At 48.3% G+C, this 21,974-nt stretch overlaps 2 protein-coding genes across 6 annotated transcripts in view; one reads left to right on the forward strand and one right to left on the reverse strand.

The window, feature by feature from the left end:
• FGD1 (FYVE, RhoGEF and PH domain containing 1) overlaps positions 1 to 16,001 on the forward strand; it is a 67,840-nt gene extending 51,839 nt beyond the window's left edge. For all 4 annotated transcript variants that reach the window (XM_073799450.1, XM_073799451.1, XM_033848996.2 and 1 more), the window contains 13 exons: positions 62 to 210; positions 1,584 to 1,740; positions 1,846 to 1,984; positions 7,225 to 7,283; positions 7,429 to 7,575; positions 7,968 to 8,060; positions 8,223 to 8,302; positions 11,935 to 11,965; positions 12,478 to 12,579; positions 12,960 to 13,085; positions 13,262 to 13,423; positions 14,461 to 14,604; positions 15,141 to 16,001. In XM_073799450.1, the coding sequence (XP_073655551.1) occupies positions 62 to 210; positions 1,584 to 1,740; positions 1,846 to 1,984; positions 7,225 to 7,283; positions 7,429 to 7,575; positions 7,968 to 8,060; positions 8,223 to 8,302; positions 11,935 to 11,965; positions 12,478 to 12,579; positions 12,960 to 13,085; positions 13,262 to 13,423; positions 14,461 to 14,604; positions 15,141 to 15,446 (1,695 nt within the window). In that variant the 3' untranslated portion in view covers positions 15,447 to 16,001. The remainder of the gene's footprint in view (positions 1 to 61; positions 211 to 1,583; positions 1,741 to 1,845; positions 1,985 to 7,224; positions 7,284 to 7,428; positions 7,576 to 7,967; positions 8,061 to 8,222; positions 8,303 to 11,934; positions 11,966 to 12,477; positions 12,580 to 12,959; positions 13,086 to 13,261; positions 13,424 to 14,460; positions 14,605 to 15,140) is intronic.
• A 234-nt stretch (positions 16,002 to 16,235) lies between these two features.
• On the reverse strand, positions 16,236 to 21,038 carry TSR2 (TSR2 ribosome maturation factor). 2 transcript variants are annotated; one of them, XM_004327325.4, is made up of 5 exons: positions 20,912 to 21,036; positions 20,658 to 20,748; positions 18,011 to 18,102; positions 17,281 to 17,454; positions 16,236 to 17,038 (listed from the first exon to the last, which is right to left on the reverse strand). In XM_004327325.4, the coding sequence occupies exons 1-5, from the start codon at positions 21,008 to 21,010 to the stop codon at positions 16,913 to 16,915; spliced, it is 582 nt and encodes a 193-aa protein (XP_004327373.2). In that variant the 5' UTR covers positions 21,011 to 21,036; the 3' UTR covers positions 16,236 to 16,912. The 2 variants fall into 2 exon arrangements, with proteins under 2 accessions (XP_004327373.2, XP_019799161.1); XM_019943602.3 differs by having other exon boundaries at positions 16,236 to 17,454; positions 20,912 to 21,038.
• Between the last annotated feature and the right edge of the window lie 936 nt (positions 21,039 to 21,974).

The following is a 21,974-nucleotide window of genomic DNA, read 5'->3' on the forward strand; positions in this document are numbered from 1 at the left end:
GCCCCTTGCCCAGCTAAGCCCCAGGCCCCACTGGGCTGATCTCTCCTGCCCTGCCCCATAGGTGTTCTGCGCCCGGCTGCTGGAAGAAGCTCGGAACCGCAGTTCCTTCCCGGCTGACGTCGTCCATGGCATCTTCTCTAACATCTGCTCCATCTATTGCTTCCACCAGCAGTTCCTGCTGCCTGAGCTAGAGAAGCGCATGGAGGAATGGTGAGGGGCCCCAGACCTAGGCTGCCCGCCTTCCTGTCCACTTGCCTGCAGAGCCCAGGCCAGATGTGTGCACGAGAGTTCATTCCTGCCTGCCCTCTCCCCTCACCACCTTTCACAGAAAGAATCAGGCCTAAGCTCTGCTTTCTAGGCCCTCCCAATCTATAATGAAAGACAGATCAGGACTCAGAAAATTACAACAGAATAATAGCAAAGCTCTAAAGAGTATGAGGTTAGGAGCCAAACTCGCTGGGGTCAAATTCCAGTTCTGCCTCTTGCTAGCTTTATGATGTTAAGCAAGTTTCTTAAATTACTCTGCTTCAGTTTCCTCAGCTGTGAAATGAGGGTAATAGTAATAGCCTACCTTGTAGGGTTATTTTAAGGATTAAATGAGTTGATACATGTAGAGAGCTTAAAACAGTACTTGGTATGTAATAAGTGCTAAATGAATGTGAGCTATTGTTTTTTTTGTTGTTTTGTTTGTTTTTGTTTGTTTTTATCAGTGCTATGATAGAGCTGAGAATGGGAGGCTGTGGGAATCCAGATAAAGGGACCAAAACTAGCCTGGGGGTTAAAGAAGGATTCAGGGAGGAGGTGAGATCTGAGCTGAGTCCTGAGGTAGAAGGGCAAGGTTCATAGGCAGTCTCCTGGCTTCCAAGCTCTCCTCTTCCAATTCATCCTTTAGCGTCTATTCCACCTGCCATAATGGTCTTTCTGAACAACAATCAGACCATGTCACTTCCTGATTAAATCATCTCCATGCTCCCCACACCCACAGGATAAAGCGTGTCTGTGTGACCACAGACGGCTGGCATGAAGTCACTTCCTACATCTCCCCAACTACTATGACCCCTGAGGGCTGAACCAGGGCTGGTTCTCATGTCTCCCCCAGCAGACTGTGACCAATGAAGGCTGGGACCAGGTTTGGTCCTCTGTGTCCTCCAGTAGACTGTGACTCCTGAGGAGTGCAACCAGGCCTGGTTACTTTGCCCTCCCCTACCTGACAGTGACCCTCTCAGGGCTCAGCTAAGTGTGACTCATTTGTGTCCCCAGAATCACCCAGCACAAGGCTGGGCACAGAATCAAAAAGCAGTGTATGAAGTGGCCCTTGCAGTAAGGTCAGAGCGGGTATTCCAGGACGTGTCATCCCTTGTGCTCAAGGCAGGGCAGAGTTGGGGTGGGTGGCAGCCCAGGCTGTGGTCTCAGGTCAAACTGAGCCTTTTGGCCTACTTTGTGTATAATATAAGCAGCATTTCCAAAGGAGCAGACTGGCTGAGAGGTAGATTTCCAGGACTGAGATAAGACCGGCCTACAGGGTGGGGGCATTGTGGGGGACAAGAATCAGCAGGACCACATCAGCCCCTGTTTCCCCCTAGGGACCGCTACCCACGCATTGGAGACATCCTGCAGAAGCTGGCACCCTTCCTCAAGATGTACGGCGAGTATGTGAAGAACTTTGACCGGGCCGTGGAGCTGGTCAACACCTGGACAGAGCGCTCTACCCAGTTTAAAGTGATCATCCATGAGGTGCAGGTAAGCAGTGAAGCTGGTTGGGGCCGACTGGGGTGGACAGGTCTGCAGGGACCCAGTCAAGGGTCTTTGGCCAGACCTGAACCCTCCTGCTTCTGCCTGTCACAGAAGGAGGAAGCCTGTGGCAACCTGACCTTGCAGCACCACATGCTGGAGCCTGTGCAGCGCATCCCCCGTTATGAGCTGCTTCTCAAGGACTATCTGTTAAAGCTGCCCCATGGCTCCCCGGACAGCAAGGATGCCCAAAGTGAGTGCACACAACGGGCCCTGCCCCCCCCACCCCAAGACTTAACTCACAGGGTCAGCCTTCCATTGCCACGTAATTGAGATCTCAGAATAGGACCTCCAAACTGAAAGGCCCACCTTGAGGGTCCAGAATGAGACCCCAGGATGAACCTCCAGGTTGAGATCTCTACCTGAGTACCCAGACAGAACATTCAGGAGTCCCCCCTCAGTCTGAAGTTCCCAACTGGAACTCCAGAGTTTGAGGGGCATACCCAGAAAGATCCCCTAAAGGGAGCCATCTGTTTCCTAGGTTGAGACCCCAAGGCTGACCCCTTGACTTGTCCTCAAACGAAGTTGTCCCAAGTGCAAAATGAAACTGAGTCTAAACCCCCAGGGACTGAGCCACCAGGCTAAGAGCCCAGACTGACCCTCTCAGGCCAAGTCCTCTTTACTGAATCTCCACAGCTGAGCTCCCCAGAAAGAGGCTTGTCTCATCAAACCCCTGACTTTCCATCCTCCACATTAGAGCTTCACTCCGTATCCACCAGCCACTACCCAGAATGACCCTCCCAAAAGAACCCCCATGTCTGATCAGAACCCCACAGAATCACCTCTCCAGAACTGAGCACCTCAGACTGGACTCCATATTTTCTGCCTCCCAGATTTGGATCTCTAGGCTGAGATACCACCTCCTTAGACAAGTACTCACACACTGAACCACTAGAAAAGTGTTTCATTCTGATTTCTTCAGTATGAGACCCACTCCTCAGGGTCACACCCCAAAGAGTGCTGCCCAGAGTCTCCCCAACTTTCTCTCCCCAGACTGTTACTTCCATTCATTCCTTCATTAATATAACAGCTATTTACTGAGCACCTCGGTGTTCTGTGCATTGTCCTAGGCACATGGGACATGGAGGTGAACAAGACAGACAAGGTCCTTGATCTCAGGGAGTGTGTATTATACTCGGGGAGATAGTAGACAAAAGTCATAAATACACTGGAGAACATTAGATAGGTGCTATGTGTGATTCAGAGAATAAGAGGGTAATGTGACAGTGACTGGGGGGTCAACTTTAGATTGGGTGGCCTCTCAGAATAGAGGATATTTGAGTCAACTCTGAATAAGAAGAAGGGAGCCACGTGCTGAGTAGGGAGGAGTATGTTCCAGGCAGAGGCAACAGCAGGTGCAGAGTTCCTAAGGGGGGGTGGGGGTGGGGCAGGGGGCGGCAGCTTGCATATCTCTGGACCAACAAGAGGACCAGTGTGACATGAGCATGACCAGTGAAGGTAGAATGGTGGAAGAAATAGGGCTGGAGACAGGAGCAAGACTTTGAAGGCCAAGATGAGGAGATGGATTTTATTCTGAGTGCAGTGGGTAGCCATGGCAAGGTTTTGATTAGGATCACTTGAGGAGCCAGAAAGGGAGCCGAGAGACCAGTTAGAAGCCTTTTGCAATAATCTGAGTGGGAAAGGTTGGCTTGATGAGAATGGTAGCAGTGGAAGTAGTGAGAAATGGTTGGATTCAGAATATATTATATTTGAAAGTAGCACTGAAAGAACTAGGGTGAATGGGTGTGGGGCTTGGGAGAAAGAGTCTCAAGAATGACTTGCATGCATATTTTTGGCTGGTGGTGATGGTTCCTGAGATGAGTTTAGGACTTTGATTTGGAGTTAGATGAGCCTAGAATCCCAGGGAGAGAGATTTGGATGTCACTAGCACAGGGATAGTGTGCAAAGCCATGAGGCTGGCCATAGTCACCAAGGGATTGAGTGTAAATGGAGAAGAAAAGGGGGCCAAGGACAAAGCTGAGGGAGGTGGAATCAGCAAAGGAGACTTAGAAGGAATAGCCCTAAAGGTAGGAGGAAAACCAAGAAAATGTGGGGTCCTGGAAGCCACAAGGGTCGGGAGCAGACAGTTGTGTCCACTGCTGTGTCCACTTCCTAAACTGAGCCCCTTCCACCCCACCAGATGGGGCACTTTGCTACCAAGCCTGGACTTCTAGAAAGAGCTAGAACACTAGAAAATTTGATAGCTGAACTCTACAAACAGACCTCTGCAGACTAAGTGCCTTAGTCCTTTCCCCGAAATGAGAATCCCCACTGAGGTATCAGGATGAACTATAAAACCTAAACCTCTAGAAAAAGCCTTCCAGACTGACTACCTGGGTTGAGCCCCATAGACTGACATCTCCAACCTGAGCCCTCAGGCTGAACCCAGTTTGAGGTCCCAGTTATAGATCCCCCACACTGGTTTCCCCAAACTAACATCCCCAGACTGAGTTTCCAAAATGCTCTCCCCACCCGGGGTGCTGAGAGTGGGTTCCCAGTCACAGCCCTCGGCCTGAGGTCCCAGAGGGAGATTCCCCCAAAAGAGCTTCCCAGTCTCATCTCCTTAGCCACCATTTTATAGACAGGTATTGCCAAACTGAGCACCCTAGATTACCCCCCGCCATTTACTGTCGCTCAGACTGAGACTTCTAGCTTGACCCCAAAAGAATGACTCTCCAGATGATGATGATACCTACCTCATAGAATTGTTTTGAGGATAAATGAGATGATCCAGGTGACGCTATTAGCACAGTACCTGGCACATGGTAAAGACTCAATAAATGTTAGTTGTTTTTATTACTGAATGCCCTGACTGATGCCCTCCATACTGAATGCCCCTAAAATCAGCCCCCAGATTGAGTTCACCTAACTTAGGTTCCTGTTTTATACCAATCTCAGCCCTATCTGAGTCCCTAGAATGAACTTCAGAGCTTGAGCTTGGCCAGCTGAGCTCCCCACATTGAGCCCAAAGATGAACCCCCCAGAAAGAACTTCCCAATCCAGTTTTCTGAGCTGCTCAGTATGAAAATCTCTGAATGAGAGCCAGCCTGAGATGTGCTCACTAAGCTCCCCAGCCCAGGATCTTACGCTGACCTCTCTATTTTTTTTTACCCCTCAAGACTCAAATCCCCAGGTAGAGCCCCAGAAAGTACCTCCAGGTCTGAGCCCCCACTGAATCCTGGTTCCCCAGACTGACTCCCCCACTTTCTACTTCCCAGACTGAACTCTGGAGCCTGGACCCTAGACTCCCCAAACCAGGCCAGCTGGAACTCCTGGCCTGAGCAGCCTACCCTGAGCCCAAGACTGAACTCAAACCAAGATCCCAGACTGCCAAGCCCAGACCAGGCCCACCAGAGCTTCCAGACCAAGCTCCTACACAAAGCTCCCCAAAGCACACTCCCTAGCCTGAACCCCCAAGTGAAATCCTGGACTGAAATCCCCACACTGAATCCCCAGACAGAGCCTACACACACTGGATCCCTGTAAATGCCAGTCTGTACCTCACACAATACACTTTGATAGCAAAGCGGTCTGAGCCCAGCGGCCTCCACAGGCCTGAACTTATATGCCCACAGCTTGCCAGAGTCTTCTTCCTGTCCCCTTCCCGGGGCACTGCCTACCTCCACAACCCAGCATGCCCGTTGCCCTGGGGTAGGGGAGATGCAGAATGTGTGGGAGAAAGGGCAGCTCTGATGTCAGCTCTGCTGCCTCCCAGGCAGATAGCCTAGGGCCGGCACCTCTTCTCTCTGAGTCTCAATTTCCTCATTGGACAAACAGGGCACATAGGGTTGTTGTGACAATTGAATGATGGCATGCAAAGCATCTGTTCAGGAGCCCAGGAGAGGATGGTGAGACCTTGGCCCCATCCTAGGGAGCTCCTAGTCTGCTGAGGGATGCAGATATATAAATACACAATGGATACGTAGTGTGACTGGTGGGACAGAGGGGAGCAAAGGGGAAGGTGGAAATCCAGACAGTATCCTAATCCAGCCTGGGAACTCAGGGCAGGCTTATAGGAGGAGGTGAGCTGAATTCAGAAGACTGAGTTGGCCAGGTGAAGCAAGACAGGACATGTTTAGAGAGGTGCAAGTGGAGAAAGCTGGAGAGGTCAACAGAAGCCAGATCACCAAGGGCCTTGAATGCCAGGCTAAAGGACTGGGTCTTTACCCTGAAGGCAAAGGGAAACCACTGACAGATTTGAACAGAGGAGTGACAGCAAGCTGTATGTGAGAATGCTCCCTCTGGCAGCTAGGATGGAAAAGGGCTGGGAGGTTGGAGATGCACCTGAAAGGCCTGAACTGGGTTAGGGGCCACAGATCTTGAGCACCAAGACTTGGTCATGGAGGTCATTTTCCATGGTCATTTTCCTTGGTCATTTTCCCCTAGGAAAATAACACTTGGTTTGCCAACCATGTGGACCCTCTTCAGAAGCACCTGTGCTCCTCCATTACAGGCATATTTTCTGAGTGGGAAAATACAGCACCGTGCAGACAAGAGAGGGGTGCAGTGCAGCTGGGCCTCAAGCATGGGCAAGATTTGTTAGTGTGTGGAGATGCATAGGGACTTATTTCGTTTTTTTTCTGATACCTGGTCACAATAGGAAATATGGAAATACAGGAAAGCTGAAAGAGGCAGGGAAGAAAATCACCTATGATACGAGACTCCAGAGAATAAGCGTGAGGAACATTTTGACATATTTTCTTCCTGGTGTTTTTTATACACGTATATTTGTGAAATTGAGATCATTTGGTATATACAAGTTTGTATCCTTTCCTTTTCTTAAAATGTCCTGAGCATTTCACAGATTATGAAAAACCCTACCAAAGCATCATTTGCAAAGGTTGTTTAGTATTGCATTATATGAATGCACATTTATTTAACTGGGTTGTTTCTGGTTTGACACTGTTGTAAACACCACGGCAATGAAAGTGTATTTGTACATAAAACGTGTATTTTCTTAGTATAGATTCCTATAATCAGAATTATTGAGACAAAGAATAGGATCATCTCTTTGCTTCATCTGACTTTTTTGTGATTATAAAAGTAATATGTGTTCTCTGTCAAAAATATGGAAAAAGAAGACAATAAAAATCACCCATAGTCCCATCATCCAGAGACAACTTGTTAAACATGGGTATATTTCCTTCCAGTTACATGTGTAACTATTATTGTTGTTTTTTTAATGGTAATAATAATCTTAAGCTTGTGTTTTATTGGCTGCCAGCTATTTCATGTCCTGTGATTCTGCTATTGTGGCATTAATTGAGTCAGTTTCTGATTTTAAGTGATGTTGCTATGGACATCTTTGAGGCTGGCACTTTCTGGAATGGGAAAGGTGTGGTCAGGCCAGGAGGAGGTATTCAGGGAGCAGAGAAGCTCCCAAGAGCCTTTTCTCTGCTAGCCCCCCCATCTGACCTCCCACTCTGCCCGCAGAGTCTCTGGAGCTGATAGCCACAGCAGCAGAGCACTCTAATGCTGCCATCCGCAAAATGGTGAGTGGTCCTTCTAACCCCTGCCCTTCCTTGGCCAAGCCACCTATCTCGATCTCCGTTCTGGGGTGGGGGGCTTGCGACTTGTGGACATCTGAGGGGAGGCCAGCACCCCAAACCCTGCCTTTTATTCACTGTCTCCTGCCAGGAACGAATGCACAAGCTGCTGAAGGTATATGAGCTGCTAGGGGGTGAGGAAGACATTGTCAGCCCCACTAAAGAGCTCATAAAAGAAGGCCACATCCTTAAGCTGTCAGCAAAGAATGGGACCACTCAAGACCGATACCTCATACTAGTAAGTGCCACGGGTAGGGGTGCATGCCCCCCACCCCTGCCCGCCACATTGACCTGGTACTCACTCAAGGCTATACTTCCTGCTCTCCATTCTTTCCTCTACTAACTCATTGTATTTTCACTACCTTTACTGGGAATTTTTTTTCTCTCTTCTTTACAGATAACGTAACTAAGACTTAGAGAGAAGTGACTTGCCCAAGGCCACCCAACTAGGAAGGGACTCCCATGCCTAGGCTCTTTCCTTGCAACCTTTGTGCCCAGTCTGGACTGTGTTTTCTCCACCTATTGCCTTGAGTACCTAGCAGTAAAGCTTCGGGAGTAATAACGGAAGGGAGCTGGGCCACACCCCTTGTGGGTCCTCCACACATACATCTGAAACCTTTTCCTTCCTAGTTCAACGACCGCCTCCTTTACTGTGTGCCCAGGCTGCGGCTCCTTGGCCAGAAGTTTAGCGTGCGGGCACGCATCGATGTAGATGGCATGGAGGTGAGCACCAGGAGGTGGGAAATGGGGACCTGGAGTGGGGCCTTGGTGCTGGGAGGAACAAAGACATTCTGACTTTGACCCCAAGTGTGTGCATATGTGCAGGGGGCGAGGGCCCTGTAGAGCTCAGTAGGCCTCACCAAGCCCCTTTCTCTCTCCATTCAGCTAAAGGAAAGCTCCAACCTCAATCTGCCTCGGACCTTCCTGGTGTCAGGAAAGCAGCGCTCCCTGGAGCTCCAGGCTAGGTACTTGCCCTTGCCTATATCTTCCCTCCAGCCCCCTCTTCCCTTCAGATATGCTGAGGCATTCTAGGCCTAGTGCCAGGGCAGAGGCTACCTCCCTAGAGGAGAGATTGTTCCAGAGAAAGGGTGGGTACCTTTCCCCAAAGATGCTTGCTCTTCTGATGGGTTTTGTTAGAGGAGAGGGAAGAATGAGATAGTAAACCAAACATAAATAACAACAGCACAAATAGTTTATTGCAGATTCAGAGATTTAAGAGAAATAACAACCAAATGCAATGCTTGGTCCATGATAGGAGTCTGGTTTGAGAAAAACAGCCCTAAAAGACATTTGCAAGACAATAGGGAAAATCCTAACTGTGAACTGGGCATCAGCTATCAGGGAATTATTGCTAACTTTCTCAGGTGTGATAATGGTATAGGAGGATATAGGAGAATGGCCTTGTTTTTTGTTTTTGTTTTTTCTTGCGGTACGTGGGCCTCTCACTGCTGTGGCCTCTGCCGTTGCGGAGCACAGGCTCTGGATGCGCAGGCTCAGCGGCCATGGCTTACGGGCCTAGCCGCTCTGCGGCATGTGGGATCTTCCCGGACCGGGGCACGAACCCATGTCCCCTGCATCGGCAGGCGGACTCACAACCACCGCACCACCAGGGAAGCCCCAGGGCCTTGTTTTTTGGTGATGCATGCTGATGATTTAGTATCGTGATATCTGTAACTTATTTTTAAATGATTTATCAACCAAAAAATATATACATATACACACATATCTACATATATAAATATATATTAATATATACATATATATGAAATAAATATAGCAAAATATTTTTAAAATTTGCATCTATATAGTGGGTATATATTTAATGTACTTGTGTTATCCTATCTACTTTTCTGTATGCTTGAAACTTTTCATAATAAGAAAATTTTAAATAATAACAAATTTTAAAATAATGCCTAGCTATTTAACAAAGGGGCCTTCATATCCATTCTCTACTTGAATGATTATAATAATAGTTCACATTTAATGAAGACTTGCTCTTATGCCAGGCACAGTTTTTGTTTTGTTTTGTTTTAATTTTTATTTATTTATTTATTTATGTCTGTGTTGGGTCTTCGTTGCAGTGCACGGGCTTCTCATTGCTGTGGCTTCTCTTGTTGCAGAGCACGGGCTCTAGGTGTATGGGCTCCAGTAGTTGTGGCACACGGGCTCAGTAGTTGTGGCTCACAGGCTCTAGAGAGCAGGCTCAGTAGTTGTGGCGCACGGGCTTAGTTGCTCCGCGGCATGTGGGATCTTCCCGGACCAGGGCTCGAACCTGTGTCCTCTGCATTGGCAGGCGGATTCTTAACCACTGTGCCACCAGGGAAGTCCCTGCCAGGCACAGTTTTAAGTTGATTTTAACTTAAACAATTTAAGTTTAAATTCACTAGTCAGATTCTTAAAACAATCCTTGAAGTAGCCACTGTTACCATCAACCTCACTTTACAGATGAGGAAACTGAGGCACAGAAGAGTTATGCACCTTGCCCAAGATCCCACAGCTAAAAAGAAGCAGAGCAGGAATTGGAGCTCATGCTGCCTTCTGAGGGCCCAGGTGATAGGGTATCGAGGCCATGGTCAGGGCCAGCGAGTGGATGCACATGGGTAGATTATCTGCTTCTGACAGGCTGCAAGGAATTAAGAAATGAGAGTCAGAACCCTCATTGCTGGAACTGTGTGGAGGCAGGAGAGTGAGATGAATGTGGGCTAGAGGGTGTCGTCCTGGAAGATGAGAGAAGGGAGTTAGGTTTGATGCTCTGAGAGACTGAGAGAGCATCTCAGAGGCCTGTGGCCAGGAAAGTGAGAACAAAGGCAACAACGGGCACTTCCAGGGGAGGGCAGGTGTGGGGCCCAGTCAGGCCTCAGCAGAGCCTAAGTGATAAGCCACGTGACTGGGATGAGTGTTCTGCTGGGAGGCTGGGAAGGAGGGGGCTGCAGAGGGATGCTGGGCCCAGAAGGGTGCACCGAGCAGTGTAGGGTTTCCTCCTAGTGGCAGAGGGAAGGCATGGAGCATTTGCTTTGCAGTTGCTTTTACTGCCCTTTAAAAAGTTGTTTTTAATGAAAATTTTCAAATATCCAGAGAAGTAGAAATACAACAAATACCCATATGCCCACCATTTAGACAACTGATTCTCAACTTTAGTGACACAGGAATCAGCTGAGGAGCTTTTAAAAAATACTGATGTCTGGGACCCACCCCTGGAGACTTTGGTTTAATATGTCTGGGGTATAGCCTGAACATGGGGAGTTTTAAAAGCTCCCCAGATGATTTTAACGTGTGCACCAGGGTTTAGAACCACTGACTTAGGAATCAGTATATATTTTTGCCTTCCTTCCCCAACTCTCTGGTCTGCCCTGCAGTCTCCAAGGCCTCCACCCTGGTGCAGGCCCATCAACTGCTCACTAGGAGTAGGACCAGCTTCATGGCTGACTCCTGCCTGGCCTCTTCTAATTTTTAGTTGCTCCATGGCATGTGGGAGCCTGCCTTCTTTTTTTTTTAAATCCAAACAAATTTAATAAGTACCATATCTAATGACTTTATCAAGATCACCAGATATATGGTTGATATAAAAATTAATTATATTTCTACATACTAGCAACAATTAGAAAATAAAATTAGAAAAATAATGTTCTTTACAATCATATCAAAAGTATCAAATACCCAGAAACAAATTTAATGAAATAGTTTCAAGACCTCTACCCTGAAAGCCATAAAATTTTGCTGAGAGACATTTAAAAGGAACTAAATAACTGAGAGATTTATCATTTCATGTACTGAAATACTCAGTATTGCTAGGACTATGATGATCTCAAATTGATCTACAGCTTCAGTTCCAATCAAAATCTCAGTAGATTTTTTTGTGTGTAAAAGTTGACATACTGATTCTAAATATATATGGAAATGCAATGAACCTAGCATAGCCGGACCAATCTTGATGACAAAGTTTGAAGATTTACATTACCAGATTTCAAGACTTAGCAAAAAACTACTAAAAAGTGTTTTATGGCAGAAGGATATAAATTAGACAGACTGAACAGTCCAAAAATAGATGCATACATATATGGACACTTAAAGACAAAAGCAGTAAATACAGTTCATGAGGGAAATTATGTAGAGAAATTAGATATCTCTATGGAACAATATGAAGCAGCCATATAAACTTTGATGGATAATAACATACTATTTAAAGCTTAAACAAAAAGCAACTCACACTGATTGAGAACCTAGTGTATCAAGGATTGTGCTGGGAACTTTACAGATCACCTCAGCCCCATTTTCCTTCTGTCACAGCACTGATCCCCCTGTATTGTCCCTGTCTCCCCCTCTAGACCGTGAGCTCCTTCCTTGATGGTAGGGTCCTCTCTGAGGCCCAAGTTCCTAGCACAGGGTCTGGAGAGTATTAATAACTGTTGAATAAATAAACTCAGATAGGTTATATGACTTGCCTAAGGTCACAAGTGATAAGTGAAGGAGAAAAGGGTCAAACTCACATCTTTCCAACTCCAAAACACCTGCTCTTTACCACTACAATTGCTTTTGGTTGGCCTGCCTAACCCAACATCTTTCTTTCCCCCTGCCCCCACCACCTTCCCTACCCAAGGACTGAGGAGGAGAAGAAAGACTGGGTCCAGGTAACATCCAAGAAGGCTTTGTGGTAGGGGGCTGGAAGAGTATTAACAGGTCTTCAAGGGGGTGGTGGGCTCTCCCCTAAAATTCACATCTCACCAGAATGGGCCTGGACACCTGCCTTCCAATAAACTTTACCATCCCCTTTTCACAGATAAGCAAACTGAGGTCCAGAGGTTAAGCAGAAACTAACCAATTCTTCCTTTAGAAAGCTGGCTCCTCTGAGGGTGTAACCCCAGTGAGTTAAGCCCTGTAAAACCTTAATCCCAGATAGTAATAGCCAGGAAGGCCTTTTGTGGTTTTTCAGCCCCTGATCCCCCTCCCCCACTTCACAAATATAAGAACTGAGACCTGGATTTGGGAAGGGACTTGCCCAAGGTCATACACCTAGCAAGGGGTAGAGCTGGGCCTAGAACCCAACTTTTCTGACTCCAAGCTAGGTTATAGGAAGGTTGAAGTAAGGGTGGAAATGGGTGAGTTTTGAGGTGTTCTGACCTCTTCTTACACCTCCTCCCAGGCCATCAACTCTACCCTCCTGAAGCATGAACAGACGCTGGAGACCTTCAAACTGTTGAACTCCACAAACAGGGAAGATGAAGACACACCCCCCAACTCTCCGGTAAGAGTCCCCACCCCCTCCTCCTGCACCGGGACCCCCTCCGGGCCTCCAGGTGCCCACCTTACCTTGTGATGCTCCTCTCCCCTTCCCAGAGGGTAAAGACCAGAGAGGCAGTACATGACCTCAGAAGCACAGTCTTCTTTTGGTAGGGCCACAGAGAAATCATTGGGCAAACAATGCTCAGAAAGTAGACGTGACTGGTCGTCAGTCGCACAGTGAGGTAGAGCAGAGCCAGGACTCAAAGGCAGGTCTTCTGAATGTATCTGCTGCCTCCCAGTGATGATCCAAGCCTTGGGGCAGGGGCAGGGGCAGGGGCAAGGGCTGGATGGACTGGACTGGGGAGTAGCTGTCTCTGACCTGAGCCCTGGCCCTCTCTCCAGAATGTGGATCTTGGGAAGCGGGCACCTACGCCCATCCGGGAAAAGGAAGTCACCATGTGCATGCGCTGCCAGGAGCCCTTCAATTCCATCACCAAACGCAGGCACCACTGCAAGGCCTGCGGGCATGTGAGTGCTGGGAGGCAGGGGCAGAGCTAGGGAGGGGACAGGCTGGCAGCCCAAAGGCCCACTTCTAAATGGGCACTCTCTAAGTGGGGGGAGGCTGTGAGTCTGCTGTGGGAGTTGGTACACTGAAGGGGAAGGCCCGCTGGAATCAGGCTGTTCTTACCCACTTGCCACCCCAGGTGGTTTGTGGGAAGTGCTCTGAGTTCCGGGCCCGCCTTGTCTATGACAACAACCGCTCCAACCGTGTGTGCACTGACTGCTACGTGGCCTTGCATGGGGTGCCCGGGAGCAGCCCAGCCTGCAGCCAGCATACACCCCAGCGCCGGAGGTCCATCCTGGAGGTAAGAGCCAAGCCCCCCAACTAACCCACCCACACTGACCACATGGGCCCCAGCCACCCACGCAGTGGTGGCTGAGGCCTGGGCATCTCTGAAATCGTAGTACCGTGTGTATCCACTGAACAAGTGACCCAGGCTTGGAGTGAGTAAAATGAGTATGAGTGAATGAAAGAGTAATTTTTATTTAAGTGCTTTATTCTTCACAGTAACTTACCTATCAATGCCATTCCTATTCCTGTTTTACAAATGAGGAAACTGAGGCCCTGGGAGGTTATTTGCCCATGTTACACAGTGAGTGGCAGCTTTCTTATTACAAAGTAGGATATATGCACTGAAGAAAGTTAGACAATATAAACAAAAATACCGTATTCCTTTGACCCAGAGATTACCACCATTAATGCTTATGCTTCCTATCTTTCTAGATGCACGCACATACACACACTTTTGCTTTTTAAATTGAGGTATTTATTTTATTTAACGCTTAAAGAAAGCTAACTCTGTGCCAGGCACTCTTCTAAGCGCTTTGTATGTATTAATTCATCTAATCCTTACAACAGCCCTATATGCTCTCCTTCCAAGTCAATATATTTCCATCTAGGGCTGGGATTCTGGGACTGACTGCCTTACCCACCCACCCAACCCCTTAACCACAACGCTAGGTTGCTTCTCGCTGAGTGCAGGGAATGCATGTGATGAAAGATGAAAAAAAAGATGAAGTGTAAATGCATAAATGACTTGAGGAATAAATGGACTGATGGAAGAATGCCTGACTGGCATTTAGGTGCCCCCACTGAGAGCTACATACCCCTCCCAGCAACTCTTAGAGGCAGCAGCCATGGCCCAAATCTGGCAGACAAGCCTGGCTTTGAATCTCGACTCTGACTGAGTGACAACAGGCAAATCACTCCTGCCACCTGAGCTTCAGCATCCTCCTCTGAGACATGGAAATAGCAATGCCTATGCTGAGGGGGTGTTGAAGCCAAGAGGAGCCAGGCTAGGCCTCCTATCAACATTGATGCCCCCCATGTCTCTGGCCACAGAAACAGGCCTCAGTGGCTGCGGAGAACAGCGTCATCTGCAGCTTCCTGCACTACATGGAGAAGGGCGGGAAAGGCTGGCACAAGGCCTGGTTTGTGGTCCCTGAGAACGAACCCTTGGTGCTGTACATCTACGGAGCCCCTCAGGTGTGCATCCTACTCCTTTGGGTCCTTTCAGCCACCTGGCAAAACCAGGCTGCCCTCCTTTCACATGAGTCCTTCACCTCTCCTTGACCTTGGAGGATAGGGTGAACCTAAGGAGAAATCAGAAGCCCCCACCCTTGTGAGACAAAGACTGGCTAGAGACAAGGAGTGACTGTGGGTCAACTTATGTAGAGAAAAGTCGGTGACTTGTGGGAGGGCTAGCTTCTTGGAGGAAGCTGTAGTGGAGACAAGGCACTGCTTAATCCAATTTGGAATGGGGAAGTTGCAGATGGGGGGCAACAGCCCAAAGGCTGGAAAACATTATATGCTAAAGAGACTAGCCCACCTGGTTTGGGGTGTGGAAGGAAAGAGGTATTTGAACCAGCCTGCGTTCTAGCCCCAGTTCAGACATTTTCCTGTTGCTCAGTGAAGCCACATAAGGTTCTTGAGCAAGGGAAGAAAAAGAGGGGTTTAGCAGATACAAAACCAGTGAGAAGCCCAACCCCTAGGTGACCCCTGGCTTTGTCCCTGTCCCCCAGGATGTGAAAGCCCAGCGCAGCCTGCCCCTCATTGGCTTTGAGGTGGGGCCTCCTGAGGCTGGGGAACGGCCTGACAGACGGCATGTCTTCAAGATCACCCAGAGCCACCTGAGCTGGTACTTCAGTCCTGAGACAGAGGAGCTGCAGCGGCGCTGGATGGCTGTGCTTGGCCGGGCAGGCCGTGGGGACACGTTCTGCCCAGGGCCCACACTGTCTGAGGACAGAGAGATGGAGGAGGCACCAGTGGCAGCTTCAGGAGCCACGGCAGAACCCTCTGAAGCCCCCCAGACCCGAGACAAGACCTAGAGGGTTTGTGGGTAACTGGGGCCCCCTGCCCCACACTCTAGCTGCCCATGTCCAATTGAGGGCCCCAGCCCGCTCTCTCCCAGCTCAGTCAATACTTGAACTCCCATCATGGGCACTTTCAATCCTGAATGCTGGGTCTTGGGTTTTTTAATTCATCTTTTCACAAAACCTGGGCTTTTAAAACAAATATTCCTACAGTGATGTTAAATTTTTTAAACCCTGTCCTCCAGGGAGGGTGGGAGCTGTTGCTAGACCTGCCTGAATTAGGCCATTTCCCCCTAACCCCTCAATACCCTACAGATCCTGCCTCCACCCAATTCCCCCCAAAGCACCAGAGGCATGAGATCTGGATTCAAGTGCCAGCTCTGCCACTGACCCCATGGTCCTGGCCCACCCCTGACCCCTCAACCAGTGTCTTCACATGTATGATGCTACATGGGGTGGTGACCTCCTGCCTCTCCCACGGCTTACAGCTTCTACCTGGCCCCAGGCTACCCAGTATTTTATCGTCCAGACCCATGGCAGGGCCACCGGGCAGGACAGGGGAACGGGGGTGGGGGGTGGGGGGCGGGGAGGACAATGAATACTCTTTGTTTTGTTTTTTAAAGAAAAATACAGTTTATTTCAGGCTTACGGAAACGTTCAGAGCGCTGCTGTGCTCCATTCGTCCGTTTGTTTGTCCAAAGTACCAGGCTGCTGGGGTGGGCCCAGAAACTGCTCCCTTGCTGAGCTCTGAAGCTCAGCTCCCAGAAGGGTGATTCCAAGACTACTCACAGGTCAAGCCACAAATTAAACAATAAGGTATTATTTATTGAGGTCTTAAGCCTCATCCCTGGACTTCAATGGGATGAGGAGTTTGAAAAGAGGTTGAAGGAGACAGAAAACAAAGCCCCAGGTCCCCCGAGCTCACTGCCTAGACAAGGTCTTAGACATCCTCAAGGAGCCCAGGGCTGGACACTGGGCTGCAGGAAGGAAGCATTCCTGGGAGGTTCCAATTTCTGGGCAGGGGCATACAGCTGCTCTGTGTGGGGGCAGGGGGAAGCGAGGGAGAGGTACCACAGCTACTTCCGTTCACATCATCAACTAACCATGAGCAAGCTCATCTTAACATTCCTTACCCAGCGGGAATACTGGTTCTCCTGTTGGTCCTCTCCCTTCACACATCCACCTGTCTACTACCAGCCAGCGTTTAGCTTTTCCTCTAGTCACGCCCATACCCACTCATCCCTCCCTCTTCACACTGACTGTACCCAAGTGGCACTTTGCTGGGAAACCAGGCCTCATCACTCAGACCACCCCAAGACCAAAGACCCTTGGGCTCTTCTTCCCTGGAAGGAGCTGGACAGGGGAATGGGAGAGGGTGGAGATGGGGTAACCAGTCCAGAGGTCCATGACCCTCCAAAAAACCCCTACAAACAAGCCCCAAACAACTAGCAAACAAGGACCCAGACTATTTCCAGCCCCACTCATTTCTTTCTCCGGACAATGGTCCAGCCATCCTCCACTATCTCCTCTTCCTTAATAGTCTGGGAGTCTGGACCAGGCTGGGGGCAGACCCCATCTGTAGCTGCCCCATCATTCGTAGCTGCGACCTGGAGGAGAAATACAAGAGAGAGCTAAATACAACACCTCCCAACTGTGGCCAATGGAAACCCAGGCTCTCCCAGCTTTGCCAGGACTGGCTGTGTGACCTTAGGAAAGTTTCCTGCCCTCTCTGGATAATACAACCACCACCACCATCACCACCACCCCCATCACTTCCCTGTGAAACTAGCTGATCTTCCAGAAGACTGAAAATATCTGCATCTCCACACCCAAGAGGCACCCCCTTCACCTCCATCTCCTCCACGCTGTTTGCATCATCATCCTCATCAGTCTCTCTGGCTGTCGTCAGTGCGGTGGCTCTGACCTTGCACTTTCTTTGGGTGATGAGAGAGGCCATCTCCTTCAGAGCAGCCCTATCACCCCTCTGGAAGTGGTGGAACATGGTCTGTAGCTGCTGGCTCACCTACCAAGAAAACATTCAACCAGCTTGGATTTTCTAGAGAACCTACAATATAACCAGCCCGTGTTTGCAGCAAGAGTGGGGAGGGGTCTGGAACTTTCCAGAAGAGAATGGGTCTCTTTCCTCTCCAAGGAGTTCACTAATGAAGCAACCACATATGAAGGGCTCAGTAAGGGTCTGAAGCATTGAAGGAGGGCCTCCTAGCAGGGAAGGCACTAGAACTGGGTTTGAAAGGTGGAAGATGTAAAAAGGGAAGGCAATCCCAGCGGGGGCAGTTATGTTAACCAGAGCAGGGGTGGAAATGTACCTGGCCTGATGTGTCCTTGAGATGGGGGTGACGAACAGACCTAGCTGAGAATGATGTATAGAGAGAAATAGAAGAGGCAAGATTTGAAAAGCCTGGGAAGACTAGACTCAGGCAATAGGGAGTCATAGAACGTTCTTGCACAGGACTCAAGAAAAGAATGGTTACAGCCAAGAGCATTGGTCTAAAACAGACAGCTAGGGAGAAGAAAGGCTGCAGGCAGGGAGACAGCAGTTGTATCCACGATATGCTCACCTGGGGCAGACTCCCATCCTCCACAACCGTATCAAACTCGTTTGTCATTAGCTCCCCGAGGAAGTCCTCCACCTCATCTAGCTCCAAGTCAGCTGAGTAGGAAAGGATAGGGTCCTCTGATCAAAGACCAGCCAACTTCATCACCCCTGCCCACTACCCTTCAATACCTACTTAGTGGATCCACATCTGGTTGGTGGGTAAAGGTTCAGTGAGCCTTTTATTTGCTAAAGTGCTCTACTTTCCAGGTTTTAACATGATTTTTAAAAAGAAAAAACCAAACACTAAATAAAATACCTAATTTCGAATCTCCTGCATTCTACTAAGCCCTCTATTCCTGCAGCATTCCATCCACACTCGCCATCTTTCATCTGGCCTATTTTAACCGGCCTCCTCTCTACGTGACCTTGAGCATGTGACTCATCTCCAAGCCTCAGTTTTCTCATCTGCAAAGTGATGTTTAATAGTAACCTCCTTGAAGGTCTGTTATGAGAAGTCACCCAAACAATGCCTAGCACAGGGGAGACCCATAATCCATGTTCACTTCCATCACTCAAGGGCTGAAGTTTTTGAAATGTAGAGAGACTTCCCAGCTGTTGTTCCACCGACACAGGAGGCCATAGACCAATGGCATAGGTAAGAAGAAATGGATGTAAGTACTTGCCACAATGAAATCATCACAGCCTTGACCTAACATCCTATCGTGTTACTTTGGCTAAGACTCTTGGCTTCAGTTACCTTATAGGCCCATGCTCTACTTTTTCTGAATTAGAGAATAACTCAAGAAAGTCTTCCACAAAGCTCCTTGCTCTCTCTTCCCTCTGGGAGAGCTCATTCACCCCTTTGGCTTTCCCTAACACTCTAATATCCCCCAAATCTGTCTCCAACCCAGACTACTCTCCACCTGTTTCACAGGTGCCTCAGACCCTCCATATCCAAAGCCAGATTCATCATCTTACCCTGTAAACCTACTTCTCATTCCCCAGCGTTCTTCTATACCATGAAAGGCACCTAAGCCACCCAGCGACTCAAACCTGAAACCTGCCCCCCTTCCCCTCCCCCTCTACAGCCAAACAATTTCCTTAGGGCCACGCCTTCTTGTCCATGACTATTGCCAGTGCCCTAGTTCAGGCCTCATCATTTTCTAGACAGAAACAGCTTCCTCATCAGTCTTTCCCTCTCCAGTCCATGCTCCACACTGACTACTTTCTAGCCAGAAAACCCCATCGTTTTAGATCCCGCTCATGAATTTTTAATCACCTACTGCAGTGTTTCATGTTCTGCTTCTGAGAAATAACTATCCTGCTGGGTTTTAAGGGAAGCTATTCACAGAAAACTAATGGGAACCAAAGGTAAACAGCTTTCTTTTTGGTGATTCTTAACCTTATCCAAGCCTTTAATATGTTAATGATTACTGTGACTCTTAAGTAACAAACTGAAGAAAAGAGCTTTTCTTATATAATTTGACTGGAGAAGGTTTTTCTTCGCTGAACATCTAACAGAACTAGTCTTCCAACGCATGCATTTTGGCAAACACTAGCTTAAAGGACAAAAATCAAAGGCCCATAAGACCTTCCGTGTCTCACCCCTTTCCAGGGTCCTCTCCAACCCCCATTCTCCACCACTCCTCCCTTCCACACACCCACAAGCACACACACACCGTTACTCTAACACTGAGCTCCCCGCCACTTTCCAAATATAACACATAATCTCCTCATACCACAGGACTTATTTTTGAGTGCTACTCTCTCTGCCTCCCCGACCTAGTTAACTCCTTCTCATCCCTTAAGATTCAGCCCAATCACCACCACCCCCTAACGATCTCCAAAAGACGCCTCCTTCCCAGTCTCACATTACCCAAGCACCGAGCTCCTCTTTACTAGAACACCTATCACCCTATGTGTAAACGCCTATTTACTTATCTGGATCCCTCACTAGATGGTAAACTTGAGAGAAAGGACACTGCCTAATGTCATCTTCAAGACTAAAAAACTATATGAAAAATTCTGTAAAAATCATACTTTGCAAAAGACTCCCTGCAGGGCCCCTTATTCTTAACGACCTTCAAGACACACCAAAGATGTAGATCTCTGCTGTCCACAAAAGTCAAATGTGGTTACTGAGCACTTAAAGTGTGGCTAGACCAAAAACATGAGATGTGCTAAAACTGAAAAATACCCACCAGATTTTGAAAACGTAATGCTAAAAAAAAATGTAAAACATCTCATTAATAATGTTTTATACTGACTACATGTCGAAGTATTTTGGATATGTTGAGTTAAATAATATTAATTTCATCTGCTTCTTTTTACTTTATTCAAGTGGCTGCTGAAAAATTTTAAATTACATGATGCGACTAGCATTGTATTTCTATTGGACTGCGCTGGTGGATACTTTTATATCCATTTTACAAATTATGAAACTGAGTCTCAGGGGAGTAAACCGACTTGTCCAGCCTGATACCCTGAGTCAATGGCACGGCCCGTAAGGCATTCGAACTCAGGATTCTGACTCCAAAGCCTGCATTCATTCCACCTCGCCCTCAGGTACCAACCGACAATTGCTCAAGAGGAAGTGCCGACTCACTAGGATCGGCCTCCTCCTTCCCACGCCCCACAGAGACACGTCCTAGCGCCTCACATTCACTCACCATTGCGGAAGAAGTACTCCTCCACTGCACCCCCCAGCCACTCAGCCTTCTCCTGGCTGTGCACACCCCCGAAGCCGTTCTCCACAGCGATCTGCGAACACAGGCCCAAGCCCACCACGTCAGCCCGGGAGCCGGACTACGGGGGCGCAGGAGGCCGCTGCTTACACCGCCCAACCAAGCCTCCGGCGGCTCGCCGGACCAACTCCTGTTGTGCCCCGGTCTTTAACCTTTGTCCCAGCCTTGGCCCCGCTCACCTGCAAGGCGGGCCAGGCCTCCAGCGCCGCGCGGACAGCAACCCCGAAGAGCGCTCGCAAATCTTCAGCAGCGCCCGCCATCATCCGGCCGCGGAGCATGTGACGTCCAGGCGGGCCAATACCAGCGCAGCACCGCCCAGGCAGAAGGAGTCGGAAGCCGAGCCTGAGAACGCAGATTCGCCTTTCCGCAGACCTGGCAGCAAGACTAGAGCAATAGAAAAGTCTGTCGAGCAATCGATGACACCACCGCGTCACTCACACGTAATAAATCTAAGGAAGCCAGGAGGGGAGGGCGGCTGAGGCCATGAGTTCCGGACCCATGGGTACTACGCAGAAAAGATGTGGGGAACTTATTAAAGATGCACGTTTCAGGCCCTAGGACAGAAGCAACCTCACGTAGCATTGCCTAAAAATCTGCATTTAATAATGCATCCTAACATCTTATAGAACACTCCACCCAATAACAGCAGAATACACATTTTTCTGAAGTGCACGTGGAGCATTTTCCAGGACAGACTATATATTAAGTCTAAAGCAGGCCTCGATAGATTTAAAAGGATTGAAATCATACAAAGTACATTCTCTGACCACAATGGAGTGAAATTAGAAGTCAATAACGGAAAGACATTTGTGAAATTCACAAATATGTGGATATTAACACACTTCTAAATAACAAATGGGTCAAAGAAAAAAATCACAAGAGAAATAAGACATCTTGAAATGACTTGAAAGCTAAAGCACAGCACACCAAACTTTATGAGGTGCAGCCAAAGCAATGCTTAAATGGAATTTTATAGCTGTAAACGTCCCTATTAAAAAAGAAGAAAGATCTTAAATGAATAACCTGAACTTCCCCCTTAGGAAACTAGAAAAAGAAGAACAGAGTAATCCCAAAGCAAGCAGAGGAAGGAAATAATAAAAATTGGAGAGGAAATAAATGTAACAGAAAATAGAAAAACAACAGAGAAAATCAGTAAAACCAAAACTCAGTCTTTTTGAGAAAGATCAACAAAATTGACAAACTTTTTGCTACATTAACTAAGTAAAAAATAGAGAAGATTCA

The sequence above is a fragment of the Tursiops truncatus genome, chromosome X (genome assembly GCF_011762595.2).
Source record: "Tursiops truncatus isolate mTurTru1 chromosome X, mTurTru1.mat.Y, whole genome shotgun sequence".
Lineage (NCBI taxonomy): Eukaryota > Metazoa > Chordata > Mammalia > Artiodactyla > Delphinidae > Tursiops > Tursiops truncatus.

Excerpts from the sequence above, each read along its gene's own strand:
- TSR2 (XM_019943602.3), bottom strand. The coding sequence starts at position 21,010 with ATGCTCCGCGGCCGGATGATGGCGGGCGCTGCTGAAGATTTGCGAGCG. Across the intron at positions 20,749-20,911 it reads AGGCCTGGCCCGCCTTGCAG|ATCGCTGTGGAGAACGGCTT; the intron begins GTGAGCGGGGCC and ends CTGTGTTCGCAG. Across the intron at positions 17,455-18,010 it reads AGGATGGGAGTCTGCCCCAG|GTGAGCCAGCAGCTACAGAC; the intron begins GTGAGCATATCG and ends TTTTCTTGGTAG.